Source organism: Podarcis tiliguerta (genome assembly GCF_965153285.1).
Source record: "Podarcis tiliguerta genome assembly, chromosome: Z".
NCBI classification, from domain to species: domain Eukaryota; kingdom Metazoa; phylum Chordata; class Lepidosauria; order Squamata; family Lacertidae; genus Podarcis; species Podarcis tiliguerta.
Genome location: NC_139553.1, coordinates 31,508,528 through 31,529,487, shown reverse-complemented (window position 1 = coordinate 31,529,487; position 20,960 = coordinate 31,508,528). Strand labels below are relative to the sequence as shown.

Sequence of the window (20,960 nt, the reverse complement as noted above, 5' to 3'; positions counted from 1 at the left end):
TTTTTTAATCCCAGAAATTTCCTGCCCTGTGCCCCTTAAAAGGAGAGGCAGGATACACACACACACAGACAAATATCCATATCCATATACATACATATACATTCATGGCAGCCTTCTCTTCCTGGAAATGGATATTTCCTAGCCCTATCCGAAGATACCAAGGACTGTGGTGGCTGGTGCTCTCTGGGGCTGGTGGGGAAGAAAGCAGGAAGACCAACATTAGGCAGTGCTTGAGCCAATGACAGTAGAGCCAGATAATTCTAATGTTTGCCCTCTTGAGTTTTACAAGGGGCAACACTGAGACTGAGAAGGAAGCAGATGGGCAGGGCCACCCGCTGGGTAGTCATAACTAAGAAGGTAGGTGTAGGAGGAGCTGAAATTGAAATACTTTATTGTCACTTGTACAACTTGTATACAGTGAGATTACACGAGCACCCCCCACTCAGCTCTCTTAGTCTTCATTCCCCAAGCACACCCACCAAACCCAAAAGTCAGTTGCCCTGTTGTTATCTTTTCATTCAGCAGCCTAACAACCCACAGATAGAAGCTGTTCTTTACCCTGTTGGTGCGACTAATCATGCTTCTATATCTTCTGCCTGAGGGCAGGAGATCAAGAAAGTGCCGGCCAGGGTGTGAATCATCCCTGGGAATTTCCCTCATTCTCCTGAGGCAATGTTCTTCTGCTATTGCATCCGGCGGATTCATGGGACAGTCCATAATATATTGTGCTGTATTCACCACCCTCTGTAGGCACTTCCTATCAGATGATGTCAAACCAGCGTACCACACCGTGATGCAGTATGAAAGGATGCTTTCTATTGTTAACCAATAGAAAGAGATCATCAAATGTTGATTGACATCGTTCTTCCACAATACTCTGAGGAGATGGAGTCTCTGTTGGGCTTTCTTAACCACCTGGGTTGTATTTATTTTCCAAGTAAGGTTTTCACTGAGATAAACTCCTAGGAATTTAAAGGAAGAGACTCTCTCCACACAGCCCTCACCGATGTACAGCGGGGCTAGTTCTCCTCTCTTCCTCCAAAAGTCCAAAACCATCTCCTTTGTCTTGCTGATATTAAGGTGCAAGTTGTTCCTTAGGCACCATGCAGATATTTTTTGGACCTCCTCTCTATATGCTGATTTGTCTCCACCTGTTATTAAACTCATTATGGTGGTGTCATCTGCAAACTTAATAATTGCAGTAGACAGGTCAGATGATACACAATCGTATGTATACAATGAATACAGGTAGGGACTTAGCACACATCCCTGTGGTGTGGCAGTGCTGATTTTTAAGGAATTAGATGTTACATGTCCAATCCTCACTGTTTGTGTCTGATCTATCAGAAAGTCTTTATTGAATTGAGACTGAAGTTGGTGGTGTAGTGCCTTATTTTCCCTAATGGACAAGTCTCCATTGGTAAAGGATTGAACCTGGAACTTTCTGAATGCAAAACTTTTGCTTTCTCAAGCTTAGTATCATTTGCCCTGAGAAGCAACCTCTCTCCCTCTCCCTCTGTTATCTCTGGCCCTCATAGCTTCCAAAAATCAATTGTCTCACTTGGTGTGAATTCCTGCTTTCTATCATCCAGGTAGACCTGCTACGACAACAGATCATCCATGGGATAAAGACACAAGGAGCCCGGCAGAAGTTCTCCAGCCTCTACATCTCCCAGTTTGAGATATTCTACAGTAGTGATGGAGAGAAATGGAAGTGTTACAAAGGCAATGCCACCAGCTCCAAGATGGTGAGTGCCTTTTCTCCCTCATCTTTCTCTAACCAGAAGGTAGAGAGCAAAGGAAGTGGAAAGGAAGAAGGCACAAAGGAAAGCAAAATTTCACCCCCCCCCCCCCCCGGATATGCAGACTTTGCACATAAAATAGCAAACATGTATTTTTGCACTTTGGATTGGAAGTGCAACAGCAGAGATTATTCAGTATGTAGCTCGCAGGTTTGTTCAGTTTTTGGTATAAGCTACCTAAGGGGTGGTGTTTGTGTTGCTTAGCAACCAGTCAGAGCGGCATGAACTTTACTAAGGTATCATGTGCCCTGATTTGCTGTATAGTCCTCAAGGATTTCTCTTCTGTATGTTTAGGTGAATGTGCCTCTGTGATGTACAAGGCCTGAAATAAGAAAGACAAAACAACTCGTGTTTCACCTTTCTCCTCAAATTATATGCAGTTTTACTCCATTTCCTTAGTAAAGTGTTATCAGGATTTTTCTCTCTGAACTCCAACTGCCTTACTTAAGTGCCTTTGCTAACATTTAGGACTTTGGAACAATAGAAGCAGAAGCAGAACTTATGCTGTAATCCTTACTTCAATTATTTGGAAGTAAACTTCATTGAATTCAGTGTGTCTTACTTCTGAATAGACATATGCAGGATTGCACTGTCAGAAACCATGAAGAGAAACGATCAGTAAAAAAAAATACAAGCCCTTTGACCCTGGGAATCTCCACCCAATGCAAAACATAGAATGATGTGAATGTACATGACCTTCCCAAATTATTACTAAAGTTAAGTACAGGTTCTTATTGATAAGAGAGGGGACCTGGTAGCCCTTCAGGTGTTAGATTCCAACTCCCAGCCAGCATGGCCAATGGTCAGGGATGAAGGGAATTGTAGTCCAGCAACATCTGAAGGGCTGCACATTCACTAGTCCTGCTGTAGTCTAGTAAATTCCTTAATATTTTATAATTAACAGAAGAATGGGTGAGCTGACTTGCAAAGCTTTGAGTTGAGGGTAACGAGTTGTAGTGTTGGTTCAAGGAAAAAATAGGTATAACAGAAAGGAGAGTTCCTGGATTCCAAAACCCAAGTTTGGGGCAAGTGCTCTTTGGTGAGAGAATCCCAGCAGAGATTTAAAGTCATAAAATGTGCAACAAAGTAAAGTGCAGAAATTAAAGGCTGCTAGACCTTTAAAATATGCCCTTCAAAGTGAATTCCAAAATTGTCCACTTAAAAAAGTTTATTTCCAAAGTTTCCCTCTTCCTCATCGTAGAAAAAGGCAATATGTTGGGTAAGTTAAAATTGGTTTACTTACAAACTCTCCCAAGATGCATGTGCTTTCCCATACAGCATTAAGAAAAAAATGCATAGGCAGTAAAACTTGGCTTATTTACAAAGTAGTGAAAGTTCCTAGATTAGAGGTTAGCCTCCTCACACGCTGAGTTTCTCGTGTAAACTACGGTTACAAAATTGGTTAAGCCTGGCAGGACATCTTACTCTGTGGTATTGTTCATGTATTAATTAGACTTATGCATGTTTATTAAATGAAGCTGCTTATCCCACACTATGTGTGGTGCAATCTAATGTTTACTCAGCAGTCAGTCTCATTGAGGTCAAGTAGACTTACTCCCAGTAAAAGGATTTAGATTTAGGATTGTCACCTCATACATTCAAGAATTCATGTGAAGTTGCAGAACTTACTTGTGAAGACTAGTCATATGCCAGAAAGCTATTGAATATTAACTTTTTTATTTTGTTAATGCATACTCTCCTTTGGGCAGTTTAAAAATGTACAATTTTAGACTGCAATTTCATAGTCACTTTTCTGGGAGTAAGCCCTCTTAAGCTGAGCAAAACTTACTTCTGAGAAGACGTGTAGAGGGTACTGCAGTTATTGTCATGCACCCAGGTATTTTTGACCATGCTCAGAGCTTGATAGACTCCACAGGTCACACTTTGTACCAGACAAGTGCAAACATCAGTGGTATTATTATGAAGGATTCAGCATCCTTAGAACCTCAGCTTTAACTTAAACGCAAAGCAAAACTCCTCACCAAGTTTGTAGTCCTTAAGACTATAGTGATAGGCTATGTTTAAATGTGCAGGGAATTCCTAGTGAACTCTCTCAGAAACCTGTGACCAGGAGCAGGGCATCAGTGCTTTTTGCCCCTCTCTACAACTAGCAAAATTGGAATAAGTTGAGCCAAACGGGAAATATTAAATTGTACTGAACAGGCATATTTTTGGAAGGAATTCAGCTTTTCTTAGCAAATAATTTGGATTATCTTGGCATATAATTTTATTTTTTTTAGCACACACCACCTATGTAAGATGCCTCAAAACTAGGTATAGAGAGTAAAAAGGTGAAATATAGAGAGCTGCCTTACACTGAGTCAGAGCATTAGTCCATTTATCTCAATATTGTCTACACTGACTGGCAGCCACTCTCTTGGGGTCTTTCTCAGACATATTTAGCAATGCCAGATATTAAGTTTAGGACCTTTTGTATGAAAAGCTTGTGCTCTGCTGCTGAACTGTGGCCCTTCCCTTCTATTCAAGTTAAATTAATATTTTTAAAGGGTGTGTGTCATTGACCTCATGACTTCCTAAAACTTCTCTTTGTTTTTGTTTGGAAAGCTTGCCTTCAGTGCCAGAGTATGGATTCCATGCAGGCTTTGCATAGCCCCTGACCACAACTTCCATTCCCACCTCTGTGTTTTTCTCTCCTTGCCTGCAGATATTCTTTGGGAACGTGGATGCAGCAGGCGTGAGAGACAACAGCTTCAACCCTCCCATTGTAGCCCGCTATATCCGTCTCCACCCGACACACTTCAGCATCCGCAACACATTGCGCATGGAGCTCATCGGATGCGACCTGAACAGTATGGCAGTGAGGCCCTCTCATCCTTCACATTCATAGAATCCATAGGATTGCAGAGGTGGAAGGGACCTTGGAGGTCCTCTATTTCACACACACACCCCTTGCCTAGTGAAGAATCTGCCATATAAGATGCAACTCTAGCATCCCTGAGAGATGGCTGTCCAACCTCTGCTTAAATATCCCCAGTGAAGGAGAGCTCACCACCTCCTGAGGTGGTCTGTTCCACTGTTGTACAGCTCTTTCCCTTTCTCTTAATGTTTACCTGAAATCTGTTTCTCTTCCCTTTCCATCCATTTGTTTTCCTTCTGTCCTCTGGAGCATCAGAGAACGGGTCTGCTCCATCTGTCATGCCTCCCCTTAATTATTTCTTGCCCAGGGTTAACATGCCCAGGTCTTTCAACCATTAATCATAGAACTCGGTTTCTAACCCGCTAGAAGTGATAGAAATCAACATAAGGTTTCTGACAACCATGTCAATGCATGGCAAATGGTCAAAGAGCATTTACATCTGTCACGGTATATGTAAACTTGAAGGTGTGACCAGGGCCACTTCAGGAACTGAGGGCCTCCCTTGGCAGGGTGGGAAGGAGAGGGCTCTTGAGGGCAAGTGAGGGTCATGTTGTTTCTTCACTTTTCTCTCCTAGGCTGCTCAATGCCACTAGGAATGGAAAGCAATGCTATCTCCAATGAGCAGGTCTCAGCTTCTTCCTACATCAGCAATGTGCTTTACACTTGGTCCCCCTTTCTGGCCCGGCTTAACTTGAATGGGAGAGTCAATGCTTGGAGACCAAAGGTAATTTTGTTGTTGGGCAGGAAGGATCTAAGGCAGAGCTGGTGAACCTGTGGCTCTCCTGGTGTCATACCAGCTCCAGCCAGCATGACCAATGGTCAGGGATGGTAGGAGTTGTAGTCCAACAACATCTGGAGGGCCACAAGTTCCTCATTCCTGCTCTAGATTGTTACTCAGCATTGTATGATTAGCAGGTGAATGGGTGAACTGACTGTTGCATTATCTGTGGTGGACTATGTGCAGTGCAGTCCTGTTTAAATCCTACCTCCCGGCTCCTTCCCTTCCCAGCTGTGCTCTGTGCCCTCCTTGAGTGCCTGGAAGGTGTCCCTGAACGTGTGTGTGTGTGTGTGTGTGTGTGTGTAGAAACCAGAGGTGGGAGAGAAATTTGATTTTGCTTGCATTTAAACAAAAACCTACCTGATTCACACTCTGTTAACCAATACACTTACTGAAACACAGCTATCCTTCTAAAGTCACATTTTTCCGAATTTTGTGATGCGGTTCTCCAGCCAAACAATGCATACATAAATGCTTATTTTAGAGGAAAGTTTGCCTAAAAATAAATATGATGGCATATCAAAATGTAATATAATAGGGAATTTTTCTTGCAAAAATGTGTACATTAGCCAAAGTGCATACAAAAGGGTATATTAGGAGAAATTGATTTCTAGGGGACATTTCGATTTTAAAGAACCATAAACTGATGTGGAAACTTGGAGAAGTGAAGACTGGAAATATGGAAATCAAAATGGGCATATTTGCCCATCTCTCAGGGTATATACATATGGGAGAAGGTGGTCCTGCAGAAGCTGTGACCACAAGCTGTGGAGGGCTTTTTTTTTTTTTTAATGTCCCCCTTGCTATTTAACATTTATATAAAGCTGCTAGGAGCTGTCATCAGGATATTTGGAGTGAGGTGTCACCAATATGTAGATAACACCCAGCTCTGCCTCTCTTTTCGATCTGAATCAGGAGAATCATAGAATCATAGAGTTGGAAGGGATCCTGAGTGTCATCTTGTCCAACTCCCTGCAATGCATGAATCTCAACTAAAGCATCCATGACAGATAGCCAGCCAACCTCTGCTTAAAAACCTCCAATGAAGGAGCGTCCACTACCTCCCAAAAGAGTCTGGAGGTGGCTGAGGTATTAGACTAGTACCTGGAGGCAATATTGGACTCGATGTGGGCCAGTAAATTGAAGCTGAACCCTGAAAAGAAAGAGGTGTTGTGAGTCCAGGAGGCAGGGAGATGTCTTGCCTTGGACAGGGCAGCACTCCCCTGGAAGGGGCAGGTCTGTAGCTTGGGGGTGCTCCTGGATTCAGCACTGTCACTGGAGGCTCATGTGACTAGGAATGTCTTTTTCCAGCTTTGGCTGGTTTGCCAGCTATGACACCTTTTGGACAGAAACAAATTTGCTGTGGTATTCCATGCTCTGGTTACTTCCCAACTGGATTACTGCAATGCACCCTATGTGGGTCTTTCCCTTGAATATAGCATCCAAAATGCAGTGACCAGATTACCGACGGAGGTTTCCTATAGAACTCATATGACCCCTGTTTCAAAATAGCTGAACAGGTTGCCGGTTAATTTTCGGGTCCAATTTTAGGTGCTTACACTCATGTTTAAATAACTTAGGTCACCAATACTGAAAGACTCCTCCTTCTCTGCAGATTCTCTTTAGTTTTAAACTCAGCAGAGGGAGCCCTTTAGTTAGCTCCACCACCCTCAAAAGGTTCATGGGCTCATGGCCTGGGAGTGGGCCTTCTCTGTGGCAGCCCCCTAAGTTGTTGAATTCCTTCCCCACAAAGATGTGTTGTACTTACATTGTACAGTATTTTGTATGCTTGAAGACGCACCACTTTGACACAGGCCTTTGACCCTACTATCTTTTGTTGGGCAATGCGCTGAAGAGCACTGAAGTTAAAATGGGAAAAACCAGAGAGGTTTAAAGAAGTGTCCCAGAGCAGCCATAAGAGCAGGCACTTGAAGGCCTCACTGTCTTTTCCACAGGTTGACAGCTCAGCGGAGTGGCTTCAGGTGAACTTTCGTAAGACCATGCGGGTGACTGGGTTGATGACTCAAGGTGCAAAGTCTGCCTTCACCAAAATGTTTGTGAAGGAATTTTCTCTTTCGAGCAGCCTGGATGGCAAGCACTGGGCCTCTGTCCTACAAGGCGGGAAAGAGAAGGTAAATAAGGCCTACACTTCTGGGGTGTCACTGGTGCCTCTTTATTCTAACCAGTGACGGCTCCCTTGTTTTTTTCACTTGAATGTTATATGTCTTCCAGGTGGGTAGGTGGCAGGGAGGCAATTTTATTTCCTTGTTTAACTCAAACTATATGGCACTCTAAACATGCTTTGAGGAAAAGGGGGGAAAAGCATTGTGGAAAATTAAGATGGCTGTCTCTCCAGTGTAAGCCAACAATATATGTGGGTAGTTCCTGGACATCCAAAGTTTTTTAGAAGGAGAAGCCTGGGCAGGTGTCATTAATGGGTGGGTGGTACTGTGGTCTAAACCACTGAGCCTCTTGGGCTTGCCGATCGGAAGGTTGGCAGTTTGAATCCCCATGACAAGGTGAGCTCCTATTGCTCTGTCCCAGCTCCTGCCAACCTAGCAGTTTGAAAGCATGCCAATGCAAGTAGATAGGTACCGCTGCGGTGGAAAGGTAATTGGCGTTTCCATGCGCTCTGGTTTCCGTCACGGTGTTCCGTTGCACCAGAAGCGGTTTAGTCATGCTGGCCACATGACCTGGAAAGCTGTCTGTAGACAAATGCCGGCTCTCTCAGCCTGAAAAGTGAGATGTGTGCCGCAACCCCATAGTTGCTTTTGACTGGACTTAACCATCCAGGGTCCTTTACCTTTCCCTAATGGGTCCCACAAGGGTCCAAGGCTGCTATGTGGCAATAAAGGCCTGACCCAGCCCCTGTAAACTTACTGTCTTTTTCAAGCAGCTTTAGAGGTCAAAGGAAGAATTAATTATCCCACCCACCTTCTTTTTAGATTTTCCAGGGAAACCAAGATCATTTCAGCCCAGTGGTGAACCTCCTAGACCCTCCACTATTTGCTCAATATTTGAGGATACACCCTGTCCGCTGGAATAACCACATTGCACTGAGAATGGAGTTTTTGGGCTGCGACACCCAGCAGATGGCCTAGCCTGGATGCACCTGCACTTTTGCCAATGCAGCGAACTTTCAGCAGCCCTTGTGCAAGCCACCCACGCCATGCCAGCTGGAACAAGCTTATATCAGTGACATTTGAGCAAAGTGATTTCTGTCACCCATATATTTTTGATAATGTTTTTGTAACGTAAGAAACAAAAATCATTGTAAGGCTCATGCTTCTGCACCGATTACTGGAAACATATTGTTTCTTGCAATACGTACCTGCATCGTGGTTCTTAGGGCTAAACTAGGGGTAATATTAACTATGTGTTTGCAATTAATGTGTCTAGTTGTTGTTGGTTTTTTTAAAAAAAGCAGTTGTTTATGAGTGTGGGCCGGAAGATCAGGATTGGATCTATGGCACACGAGGAGGAGGTAAAATGATGGTTTTCCATGCTGCAGTGCTGCAGCCCTCAAAAAAGAGCTCTTATTCACCCAATGATGAAAGCTTCTTATGATGCCAGTGGCAACTTCTCACCTGGAATGAATGGCGATTCTGAGAGAGTGAGATGTCCCATAATGAGCATGGTCTTCACTGGGGGCCCCATGGCTGCTTTTGAAATTTTAAAAAACTAGACATGTGAATTTAAATCATGTAATCAATGCCATATTATTTGGTTTGCTTGCTGTAATTTTAATCACAGTTACTTGGAAGTAAGGCCCACAGAAGTATGTGCATCCTATTTTGGTCCACACATGCATGGAATTAAGGTGAGTAAAGTAAGGAAATATTTTCTAGCATCAGTGTTATGAGAAAAATATAAAAACCCATTGAAATATAAAATGTGAATGAGTCCTAAATAGACAGAAATAGATATAGTCAGTCGAACAGGGATAGCCCCCCACCCCCGCCCAACCCCTGATGCTGTTGTACTTTAATTCAGTGTTTTTCAACCTTTTTTGAGCAAAGGCACACTTGTTTCATGAAAAAAATCACGAGGCACACCACCATTAGATGTTAAAAAAATTAACTCTGTGCCTATATTGACTATATATAAAGTAATTCTCTTGAATAGGAATCAAATAAACACAAAGTATTTTATAATTACTTTATTATGAAATAGTAAGTAAACAGAAATATGAAAAATTATAAAATACTTTATTCAGTGTGCAACCTGGGCCTGTTTGGCTGAACACAAAGCTGATATTCTGGCTGGAATCGAAGAAAGACACACACGTAGCTCTTCGTCAACAGCTCTCAGTCTCTCTCTGTATTTAGTTTTTATAGCAATCATGCTTGAAAAGCTCATCTCACACAGATATGTAGTGGAAAATGGGAGCAATGTCAAAATAGCTTTGTTTGCCAGAAGGGGGAACTCCTTGGCAGTATTCAACCAAAAACTGTCCAAAGGTAGATCAGCAAATCTTAGCTTGAAACCACGATTTTGTCTCAGTTCAGTTAGTTCCTCCTGCTCCTGTAAAGTCATGTCCTTTCCACCAACTGATGCTGAGCTATAAGGGTCCCTAACTCAGTCAAGGCATTCAGTGGAGACTGAAGAGAAATAAAATGACAACTTCTCCAGTCCTCCTGGTGACTCAAGTCGCGACGTCTTCTTCTCTCCACTGCTGCGCACACTGTGCTCGGACGGGAAGGAAGTCGGAAGATGATGTCCCACTGTGATAGGTCCAGGCTGGAGTCTGGACCAATCACAGCCCGGACATCAGAAAAGTGGAGGGTGTCCCCCTGAGGAGCGCCAATCGGCGCCCCTGCTGGCTGAGGGTGGGGTCAAAAACCCCACCCCACCCCCATACCCAGGACACAGTCTAGTGGGCGAAAAATTGATTTATTTTTTTTAATCTTTCAAATTTTTGAATTTTTCCCACGGCACACCAGGCAACATCTCGCAGCACACTAGTGTGCCGCGGAACAGTGGTTGAAAAACACTGCTTTAATTCATATCAGTCCCAGCTAATGGTCAGGAATGATGGGAGTTGTAGTCCAGCAACATCTGGAGGGCCGCAGGTTCTCCACCCCTGAATTAGAATTTGTTACATAAGAATATAAGAAGAGCCCTGCTGGATTATACCAAAGGTCAGTCTAGTCCACTGTTGTGCAATCAGATGTCTCCAATTATTTGCTTAATTCCGTTTCAAACCATCCATCACATGAAGGTGGACAGTTGATAAACCTATCAAGTCACTTCCTTCTTTGTGCTGTGTAAGAGCCAATTCCACAATCTTAACCATTGTTTTCCATCAGGAGAATACATACATTTCAGATCCTTTTGGATATTGTTACAGAATGTGAGTGTGTCAAGCATTTTTATGCCTTTTTGTTTTCAGATTTCTACCTGTGCGTATCTGTAGTCAGAGATCAGTACCTCATGATTAAAGACCACTTGTCTTGTTAAGATCTGTACTTTCTCCTCTTGTTTTCCTCCCTTGACTGATTCCTGAGCTTTCCCAGCATTAAAAGTCCTAGCTGCAAGCACAGTCAGCATTAATAGCAGGTAATAATTAATTAGGGAGGGAGGCTTCCTTCTGCAGTTTATAGTTATTTTCTGTAAACTCCTGGGATCTCAAATAACTGGAGAGGCAAAACATGTTTGATTTATTATTTGATTTTTTTTCTTGATTTGCACAGCACCTTTCAAAAGACCTGTCCAACGTTGTGTGTTGTACTAGCAAGAAAAGCAGTCAGAAAAGGAACAACTTTGGTCATATACACACACCAGTCATTTAAAGCACATGGTTTCCCACAAAGTAGTTTGCCCCCTGGGAATTGTAGTTTGTTCAGGGTGCTGGGAATTCTAGCTCCATGAGGGGGCAAACTACAGTTCCCATGATTGTTTGCTATAACTGTATGGTGTGGATGTGACCATCAAGTATACCTGCATAAAATTTTTTAAAAGAGAATCTAAGAGCTGGCATAGAGGCGATAAGGCTTAAGCTTAAAATGGTTTTCGCAGCATGTGTAAAAGGTGGCTTGACAGATTTCCCTAGGAAAGGAGTTCTACAACCATTGTGCCAGCACTGAAAAGGCCCTGCTCTTGTTACCAGCCAGTCAGATCATAACAGGTCATAGGGCAGAGAATAGGGCCTCTGAAGTTGACTTTAGGGCCACAGTACTATCATTAGGACACAAGTGGTCCTTGGGCATTTGAGAAGAAACAGCAGATTGTGGCCACAGGGATATCTTGCATCCATGACATCTAGGTTTTATGAGTGCTAAAGCCCCCGCTGGAGCCTTGGCTGCTACCTGGTGAAATATCTGACTGTACAACATTGCATAATGGAACAGAGCACAGGCTGACAATTTGTCAATGCTATCCTAGCTGCTACCAAATTAAAGATAATGACATTTTTTAAAGAACATGACTCTGCATTCCAACAAGTAAATTAAGCAACACCGAGGTAGGTTAGCTAAGAGTGAGTGACCCAAGGCCCCGTAGTGAATTTCCTGGCTGAGCACAAGGTTCCCTAGACACAGCCCAACACTATTTATTTATTGTGAATTGTTTTAGTGGGTGTATTTAATGTAAACTGCTTCTGAGAGCCATTATAGCTGAAATACAATTTTATTAATATAGTGACTCAATAAATAAGGCTACAGAACTGCCCCCACTTTCCTGGGAGTTAGTGCCATCAAACTCAGCAGGACTTTGCAAAATACCTGAATTTATGCCCATGACATAAATTTAAATAAAAGTTGTGTGTATTTTCATGCCTGGATGTGGGAAAGTAAGACTGGGTATGGCTGTGCTCTTGCCAGCACTGTTTATTAGAGTGAGCCTAACTTCCCTATAAAGCAAAGTAAACTCTGGGGGGAGGGGGGAAGAAGAAAGGAGGGAAACAGGGGTGCCAATTTAAATAAAATATTGTGGGTACCCAGGTAAGCCCCACCCCACATAATTGATCACATGACACAGTGCATGCATACTATTTGAATGGGAATGCCCATCAACTTTGTGTCCATCAAATATTTTACGGTGGGGGACGAAGCCCCTATGGCCTCTGGGAGTTGGTTCCTATGGAGCGAAAGCTGCAATAGATCTGAGATCCATTGCAGAAGACCCAGGGCTCAGGTGCTCTGGACTATCCCCTAAAAGTACCCATGTTTCTAAGTGGACATTTATAGGATTCTGCTGTACCCAGGAATGTTGCTGTTAAAGATACAGGGGTTCCTTTCGAGGTCATGCTCCAGTATTCCCATATAGTTGGGAGCTGTGATGTCATAAAGGTTGTCTGGTTCCGTGTGGATATTGTGGAAATCAGGCAGGGCTTCTGCAAGGCTGGACACTGGTTGTGGGTTTTTCCACTGGCATCTGCATCACGGTATGTTGAGCATAGTCCTAAAAACATGGGTTTACTTATGTGCCTTTTAACCAGGGCTGACTCTGCTATATCTGATAATGGAAGTGTCAGCTCAGTGCCCAGCACTTATTACAAAATCAATAACATATTAAAGGTGGTTTTAAAGCTGCTATTGGTAGCCCCAAGAGCTGCGCGTGGAATCTGTGATTGTGACAGTACAAGTGTATAATTAGTGTGCATCTTAGTGTGTTCATATATGTGTATTGTGATAAGCTGGGCTTTTTAAAAAAAAGGGGGGGGGGATGCAAAACATCTCCAAGGTATGTAACTGGACAGGTTCCAAGACATGCCCAAATGTTCCAAGGCCAAATACGGCTTCAAATCAAGCCTGTCTCAGGAGGAACAAATTGCATTCTGCACCACTGAGCGATTAATGGGGTGTGAAGTGCCTGCCTCTGCTATGACAAATGATGTATATCTGCAGCATGATCTGCTCAGTAAAATAAGGGCAATGGAAAGACAATGGAAAGGAAATTGTTGATTGCCTGTGAGCTGCTCTGGATTAAAGGAACATTGCCCTGTCAAACCATCGTTTTAAAAATGGATACGGTTCTGATTTCTGGGTGAGCAGGTTTTTCCTAATACCGCACAGCAACAGGCCTATAAATGTGCAGAAATACTTTAAAAAGAAATTATTTGCTGGTGTTTAAAGCTTGCAGGATTGGGAGGAGAAAATATTTATTTCTTAAAATAGTGGTTAGTATCCCACCTGTCACATGGGAGGCTCAGGTTATTTTAAGGACTGGATAGCTCAGTTGGTTAGAGCATGGTGCTGATAATACCAAGGTTGCAGGTTCGATCCCCATATGGGACAGCTTCATATTCCTGCATAGAATATTATTATTATGATTCATATCGTAAAGGTATCAGGACAACAATACAACATGAAACACCATTATAAACGCTGCAGATAACCACAAAAAGTGCTTGCAAAGGCCTATCAGCATGCAAAGATGCCTGGAAGTCAGAAGAGAATGTTCCTGGGGAAGCCCAGCCAGATGGATGTTGTATAAATAAATTATTATTATTATTATTATTATTATTATTATTATTATTATCATCATCATCATCATCATCATCATCATCATTATCTCTGCTGGAAGAATGTTTTACAGCATGGGACACTAAATGCCCGGGGGTACTAAATGCCAGAATCCTAGCAGAGGCCAGTTGGGCCTTGGCAACATGGGGTGCTTGTTGACAAAACTGATAGAAAACTGGCCAGAGAGCTAGCCTGGGTGCTGTCTGTCTACTGCTGAAGCCTGAAACAAAAAGAAATTAGACATGTTGCCACCCGAACCTCCTCAACATTCCAGCTAGATCCACAATTAAAGTGGGGTGGGGGTGGGAATACATCTGAAATGACTCCCCCCTGCTGCTTTAACCTAGGGTTGCCAGGCGTCCCCGGTTCCTGGGGACAGTCCCCGGATTTGAAAATCTGTCCCCGGACAAATTCCGTCCCTGGAATGTCCCCAGATTTGCAAATCTGTCCCCGGGAAATGTGGCAGCAGCAGTGGCAGCAGCCCAGAGCCAGCCTGGTAGCAGAGTTGGCTCTGGCTGGCTTCAGAAGCTGCTCACTGCCATGGCGCCCGCCATTTTTCTGCGCCATGGCAGTGAGCAGCTCCTGAAGCCAGCCAGAGCCAACTGCACTACCAGGCTGGCCCCTCCTGGGCAATGGCTGCCCACCTGTGACTCCCGAGCCTCCCCTGATCTGTCAAAACAAAGGGGGAAGGGGGAAGGAGATCAGGGAAGGTTCGGGAGTCATGGGCATGCGGAGTGCCGTTGCTCAGTTAAAAAAAAACCTCTGCATTTATATTTCACAGGGTGCGAAAGAAGGGCTTTGCACCTTTATACAATATGCTTTTGTGCTTGGGCCCAGGGTCTTTTGCCTCACCATCCCCACTACTGACTCCTTGTTGCTACCCAGCTTCAAAAAAAAAAAGTGTCCCTGGATTCATTGGGGAAAAAATCTGGTAACCATACTTTAACCATCATGGGCAAGTGTGCTGGTGACCTAGAACTGGACGACAGAGTGCAAGGGTTGCTGGGCCAGGAGAGTCCTACACCCTGATATATTAGGGGCCAAACCTGAGACTTAGGGGCTGCCCTTGGTGATGTCATGGGGATGCCCCCCTGCTGATGTCATGGGAGCAGGCCCTAGAGATGGAGGTTAATTGGGAGAGGGGAGGGCAGAGCCACCCCAGTATTTGTGCTAGAATTTGTAGCTGGTTCCTGCAGAGCTGAAGCTTACAAACTGCATGCACAGCCTTCTTAATAAATTTTATTTTATTTTATTAAAGGCACTCTCACCCACCTGGAGATTCAGGCCTGCCACTTGGAGGGGGCCAGGCAAGCCTGGAGATTCCAGGTCAGACCTGGCGGTTTGGCAATCCTAGTCATGGCCCTGTGGCATGTGGTCAGTGGACCAGGGGGACTAGGCACAGGACCTTCTCGGTAGTGGCACCCACCATGTTGAATGCCTTTACATCAGATTTCAAGGAGATGAGTAATTATCATCATCATTTTTATTATTATTATTTGTATGCTGCCTTTCCATAGTTGAAACTATGCTCAAGGCGGCTTACAACATGGCAAGATTTACATAATTACAAACATAACAGAAGTCATAAAAAACATCAAAAAGTACATAACCAAATGGAAACAATTTCCACATAAATCATAAGATCTAAAACTAAAGATACAGCAATAATATCAATAACAGCAACAGCTCTCTCAACCCCGCTGTAAACAATACGCCAGCCTAAGAATCCAAATATGCCTCAGCTTTTGTAGCTGGAGTCAGTCAGCACTCCACTTTCCCAGGCCACATGGGGAAAGGCCAGCAAGGCAGGGTGCAGGTCTTCCAGGGCTCACAGCCAAGATGGTCTCATTTAAAACAACACAGATAAAAATTAGAAACAATTTAAAAGAGGATCCCTCTTTGCTCAGCAGCCTCAGTCCTTGTGAGGCCTGTCAAACCCCACCCTAAGCCTGGTGGAAAGAGGCAAGGGGCAGGGCCCTTCAGGCCTTCAGCAGGCAGACCTTTAGGAGACATCTGAAAGCAGCTCTGTATAGGGAAGCTTTTTAAGATTTGATGTTTTACTATGTTTTTATATGTGCTGGAAGCTGCCCATTTTTTTAAAAAAAAAACCTTCCCTATACAGGATTGCCTTCAGACAGCTCGGGAGTCGAATAAATCCATACCCTCCAAAATTTCTACAATGAAAATAGGGACATCCTAAGGAAAAAGCGGGATTTTCCAGGATCCAGTAAGAAACTGGGATGTCTTCTCTAAATCAGGGACACTTGGAGGGTCTGCCTTCCTAATGTTTAGTAGGAGCCTCCTTTCTTGTAACTTGAATCTATTAATTGGAGTCCTACCCTCCAGAAGAGCAGAAGAGAATATGGCTGTGTCTACCATGTGGCAGTTGCTCCATCTTATCATTTGTCCTTTCCCTCATCTCCTCCTACCCCCCATGTGTTTGGGTTTTTTAGATTCTTCTGGCCTCAAAGACGGGGGTTTGCCCAGCCAAGACGGCTGTATGTGTGTTTATGTTTTGTGTGGACAGTCCGGAGAAATCACTAGGCTTGACAGAATCCCTGCAGCCTGCGAAAGCCATGGATTTGACACGGCACAAAACAGTGCATGCCCACATGCTGTGCCTGGCAGTTTGTACCTCCTGCATCCAGGGCATCTCCTCCCCTGCAAGGATTTCCCGTGCATTTGTCACTCTCAATGGGTTTAGAAGGCGCACCGCTTCAAGACAAATCAGGAGGCCTCCTCTGTCTCTGCAGGTGAACACAAAGAAAATGGATCCGGGCCTTGAAATCCACCGTAAGTTTTTAAATTTTATTTGAAGAACAGCTACATAATAATTAGTGAGGAAATTGCATAGTTGTCTTATTATTTTTTTCATTGTTTATTAATTTAGATGCTGCTTTCATGCCCAAGATGGAGCAACCACTTCCAAGTGGTTTACAGGTATAAAACCACAGGGCCGTAGGCTTTATACTGATGGGATGTGGGTGCCACTGTAGTCTAAACCACATTGAGCCTCTTGGGCTTGCCAGTCAGAAGGTTGGCAGTTCAAATCCCCAGGATGAGCTCCCGTTGCTCTGTCCTTGCTCCTGCCAACCTAGCAGTTTGAAAGCATGCCAGTGCAAGTAGATAAATAGGTACCTCTGTGGTGGGAAGGTAGATGGTGTTTCCATGCGCTCTGGCTTCCGTCACGGTGTTCCATTGCACCAGAAGTGGTTTAGTCATGCTGGCCATGTGACCCAGAAAGCTGTCTGCGGACAATTGCCAGTTCCCTTGGCCTGAAAGCGAGATGAGCACCGCAACCTCATAGTCGCCTTTGACTGGACTTAACCGTCCAGGGGTCCTTTACCTTTACCTTTTATACTGAGTCAGACCCATTGGCCCATCTAGCTTAGTATTTTCTATAGAAGCAGCCTAAAGTTTACTCGCACCCGATATGTGAGTGATCACATGCATCATGCTGAACCCAGAAGTGACCCAGAGACATCATAAAGATGTCATGGAAACATCACCGAAAGGGCGGAACGGGGGCAGACTGGGGTGCTTGCAGGCTTTTTCAATGTGTTTCAATTATCTGCAATTTCACTGACTGTTGCAGTGTTCTTCAACCTCAGGTGCAACTCCCACATTACCTGACCACTGGCTAAGACCACTGGATGTTGTAATGCAATAATATATGGGCACCTAAGTTTGAAGAACACTGGTCTATACTGACTGGTAGTTGCTCTCCAGGGTTTTAGGCAAAGAACATTCACAGCTCTATCTGGCGGTGTGGGGATCAAACCTTCTTCATGCCTACTTGAAACCTTCATGCAAAGCAAATACTTTGCCACTAAGCTATGGTCTTTCTCCAGTTTAGATTTTATAAATCAGTTGAAAAGGCAACGCATCATTAAAATACAAAATAAAGCACTGAAAACAAAATGTGCCTCAAAGCAAGCCAATTAAACAGCATAACTATTAAGAGAGGAGGTAAAACAATTAGACCAGGAAGTTTCGCAAGGCGATGGTGGGGAACCTTTGACTCTCCAGATGCTGCTGAACTCCGCAGCTTGGATCAGCCCCAGCCAGAGTGTGCAATAGTCCGGGATGATGGGCAGTGTATTCCAGCAACATCTGGAAGACTGCAGGTCCCCCACCCCTGTAATGAAATCTAGTTCCAGTGTGCTATCATTAGGTGCACAGCCAGCCCAGGACATTTTGCTGCCCTAAGCAAAACTGAAAATGCCTCTGCCCATCCACTCACCTGCTGCTACACACCCACACAGAGCTGCTCACTTGCACGCCACCTGAGGCAGTTCAAGGAGGCAGGTGGTGGTGGTGGCAAACAGGCAGAGGGTAGGCCCACCACTGGCAGGTGGATCTACTGCCTGAGGCTGGTCAGCTATGCCTTCGGGTTCCATATTGGTAAAGAACGTGCAAAGAATATGAGCTCAGAATTAAAGCCTACACTTTATATAAATACATCTGAAGGCTCAGCAAATGAGATCAAGGATCTCAGGCACCGCTTCTGGGAAATACCTTTGCCTCTTTGAGATGCTGATACTAATAAGGGGTCAAAGTTCTTCCAGACTTTGACTTTCATACTGAAAAAACACACACCATAAAATTTCTTTTTAGCTTGTCAATTGGAACGACTCAGTGAGTTTTGAGCCCCTGGCTGTTCCAAGCTTAGGTTGGCCAAAATTCTTCCTGAGCATAATTGATTTAAACTATCTTTCGTGTTTTTACCTTTGTTTTCTTGTGTTTGTTTATTTCTTCTGTCCAGTGCCACAATATATTTTATGGTGGGCAGTTTATACTTTATTAATAATAATAATAATAATAATAATAATAGAACTAATAAATAAAAGCCCCAGGAACAAGAGGATGTCCAGGATTCTGCAATCACAAGTGATGTATTTGTGTCTTTCCCTAGTCAGCAGCTATCTTCAGCCAATAACGCAAGGGCAGCCAACATGGTGCATTTCAAATGCTGTCGGGCTACAACTCCCCAAACCCCCATCAATTGGCCTCACTGACTGGGACTGATGGGAACTGGGGTCCCAACAAAGATGTGAAGGGCACCACGGCTACCTCTGAATTAATACATCTCTCTGGGGAAAATGTATAATTAGGAACATACACAACCCATCCCCTGGTGCTGCTATGATACTTCTGCTGCTATGCTCCTTTTGCCTGTTCTAGAGAAAAAAAACCACAACAACAATGGTTTGAATCCAGAGAAGAGCTAGTGGAACTCTGCTTGTGCAATGTGCACTTATTTTGCTTTGCGCCAGGCCAAAAGCCACTCCTATGGGTTGAGAAACCTCTGGAAAAGAATGGAATGGGGCATGGAGAGTGGAGCAGGGCAAGGAAATCTGAAGAATTTGGATTAAAGAATTTGTTAAAAATCAATCAAACAAACATCTATTGTTTTCAGTAAACGGTATACCATAACCAAAAAGTAACAAACAGACCACCAAGAAGAAGAAAAGAACAGAACAAAACAAAACAAAACAAAACAATAACACCATGTTAGATCACTCATAGAGCTTTTGTATCAGAATTCACGAGAAGATTTTTTTAAAAAACCCCGAATTTGATAGAATCACCTACAAATTTTTATTTTTCTTTTTTATATACTTTTCAGATACATACATTTCACTGATTTTACAATCATTTTGACATTTTAAAACTTGATTTCCTTCCCCCTCTTTCTGCGGTTCCTTAAATTTATTTTTAATATCTTCTGCATATCCAAATTACTTTTACTTATCTTCTTTATATATATATACACTCTTATGTAGCTGCAGGTTGTTACAATAATCCTGCCAGTGTTTTTCTCTGTTTACAATTTATCTGCAAATATTTGATAAACCATTTCCATTCTTTTATAAAAATTTTGTTATCTTGATTTCTTATTCTTCCAGTAAGTTTCACCATTTCTCCATATTCTGTAAGTTTTTGTATCCATACTCTTTGCTGGGACTTCTTCTTTCCATTTTTGGGCAAGTAACATTCTTGCTGCTGCTGTATACATGAATAAATTTCTATAAAATTTAGGTAGAAAGGCTCTAGAATCACCAAGAGATGCAGAATCAAATTTCCCTCCCAGCTAGCTCTGGAGGGTGAATTCTTCAGGTGAGTTCTTCCAGCCACCAGAAGTGGTCACACAGGGAGCCACTGAGACCTGTGTCTGCTCACAATGTCAGTTTTATTTTTTGTGCCTTTGCTGTCTCCCCCGCAGGTGTTCGCCGGTCCTGGCTGTCAGATTACCTGGATGATGTCTGGACTCATGTCTTCCACTCTTTTCCAAGATCGGCTCTGTACGCCTTCCCGGCTGCTCTGGGGATCCTGTTCCTTCTCTGCTGTGCCACGTAAGTGTCATAGCAAGGGATTTATTCCACCTCCCAATGTCTGAACTAAGGTAGGGATGAGGGCCTTGTAGACCCTCCAACCATCACTGGATTACTACTCCCATAATCTCTGATCAGATGGAGCTGGTGGGAATTGGGAGTCCAGTCCAGTCCAGTTCCCCGAGCGGTTTAGCAGCCAATCCCTCTTCCCAGGAAATTCTGCGAATTGTAGCTCTATGAGAGGAATAGGGACCAATTCACAGCATCCTTAATAAACTACAGCTCCCATAATTCTTTTTTTTTCGGGAGTGGAAGGAAACTATGATTGTATAAAGTGGTATCATATTTATTTAAATGTAAGTGCAGATGGGCCTGAGATATGAAACTTGTTTTCCTCTGAATGACCTGCAGTAACTTTGTCCAAAGGTTGCCCTGGCTTGAACTTCCTCAATTAGACTGTCTTCTTGCGCAATTCTGTCAGATGTCTGTAGTCAGAGGCAACCAGTCAATGCTGCCTTTCTGGTGACCAGCTTTAAATAGCACTCACCTTCAGAGAGAGGGAGGCTCACAGAGGCAGATGGTGGTGGGGAATATTGAAATATAACTGAAAAAGACCCTAAGGTGGTAGTGAGGCAAAAACACAGGAGACCCACTGCCAGTCAGTGCTCAGTATATGGTCTGGCTCCGTATAAGGAAGCTCCC

General features: G+C 43.6%; 2 protein-coding genes across 7 annotated transcripts in view; both read left to right on the top strand.

Moving 5' to 3' along the window:
- F8 (coagulation factor VIII) overlaps positions 1 to 9,287 on the top strand; it is an 81,838-nt gene extending 72,551 nt beyond the window's left edge. For all 6 annotated transcript variants that reach the window (XM_083424187.1, XM_083424188.1, XM_083424186.1 and 3 more), the window contains 5 exons: positions 1,593 to 1,748; positions 4,468 to 4,612; positions 5,256 to 5,404; positions 7,414 to 7,590; positions 8,404 to 9,287. In XM_083424187.1, coding sequence (XP_083280313.1) covers positions 1,593 to 1,748; positions 4,468 to 4,612; positions 5,256 to 5,404; positions 7,414 to 7,590; positions 8,404 to 8,559 — 783 coding nt within the window. In that variant the 3' untranslated portion in view covers positions 8,560 to 9,287. The remainder of the gene's footprint in view (positions 1 to 1,592; positions 1,749 to 4,467; positions 4,613 to 5,255; positions 5,405 to 7,413; positions 7,591 to 8,403) is intronic.
- A 3,428-nt stretch (positions 9,288 to 12,715) lies between these two features.
- Positions 12,716 to 20,960, top strand: part of MPP1 (MAGUK p55 scaffold protein 1) — a 44,382-nt gene continuing 36,137 nt past the window's right edge. Inside the window, exons 1-3 of the mRNA XM_083424244.1 lie at positions 12,716 to 12,842; positions 16,377 to 16,716; positions 20,150 to 20,279. The gene's annotated coding sequence lies outside the window, so the exon portion shown is untranslated. The remainder of the gene's footprint in view (positions 12,843 to 16,376; positions 16,717 to 20,149; positions 20,280 to 20,960) is intronic.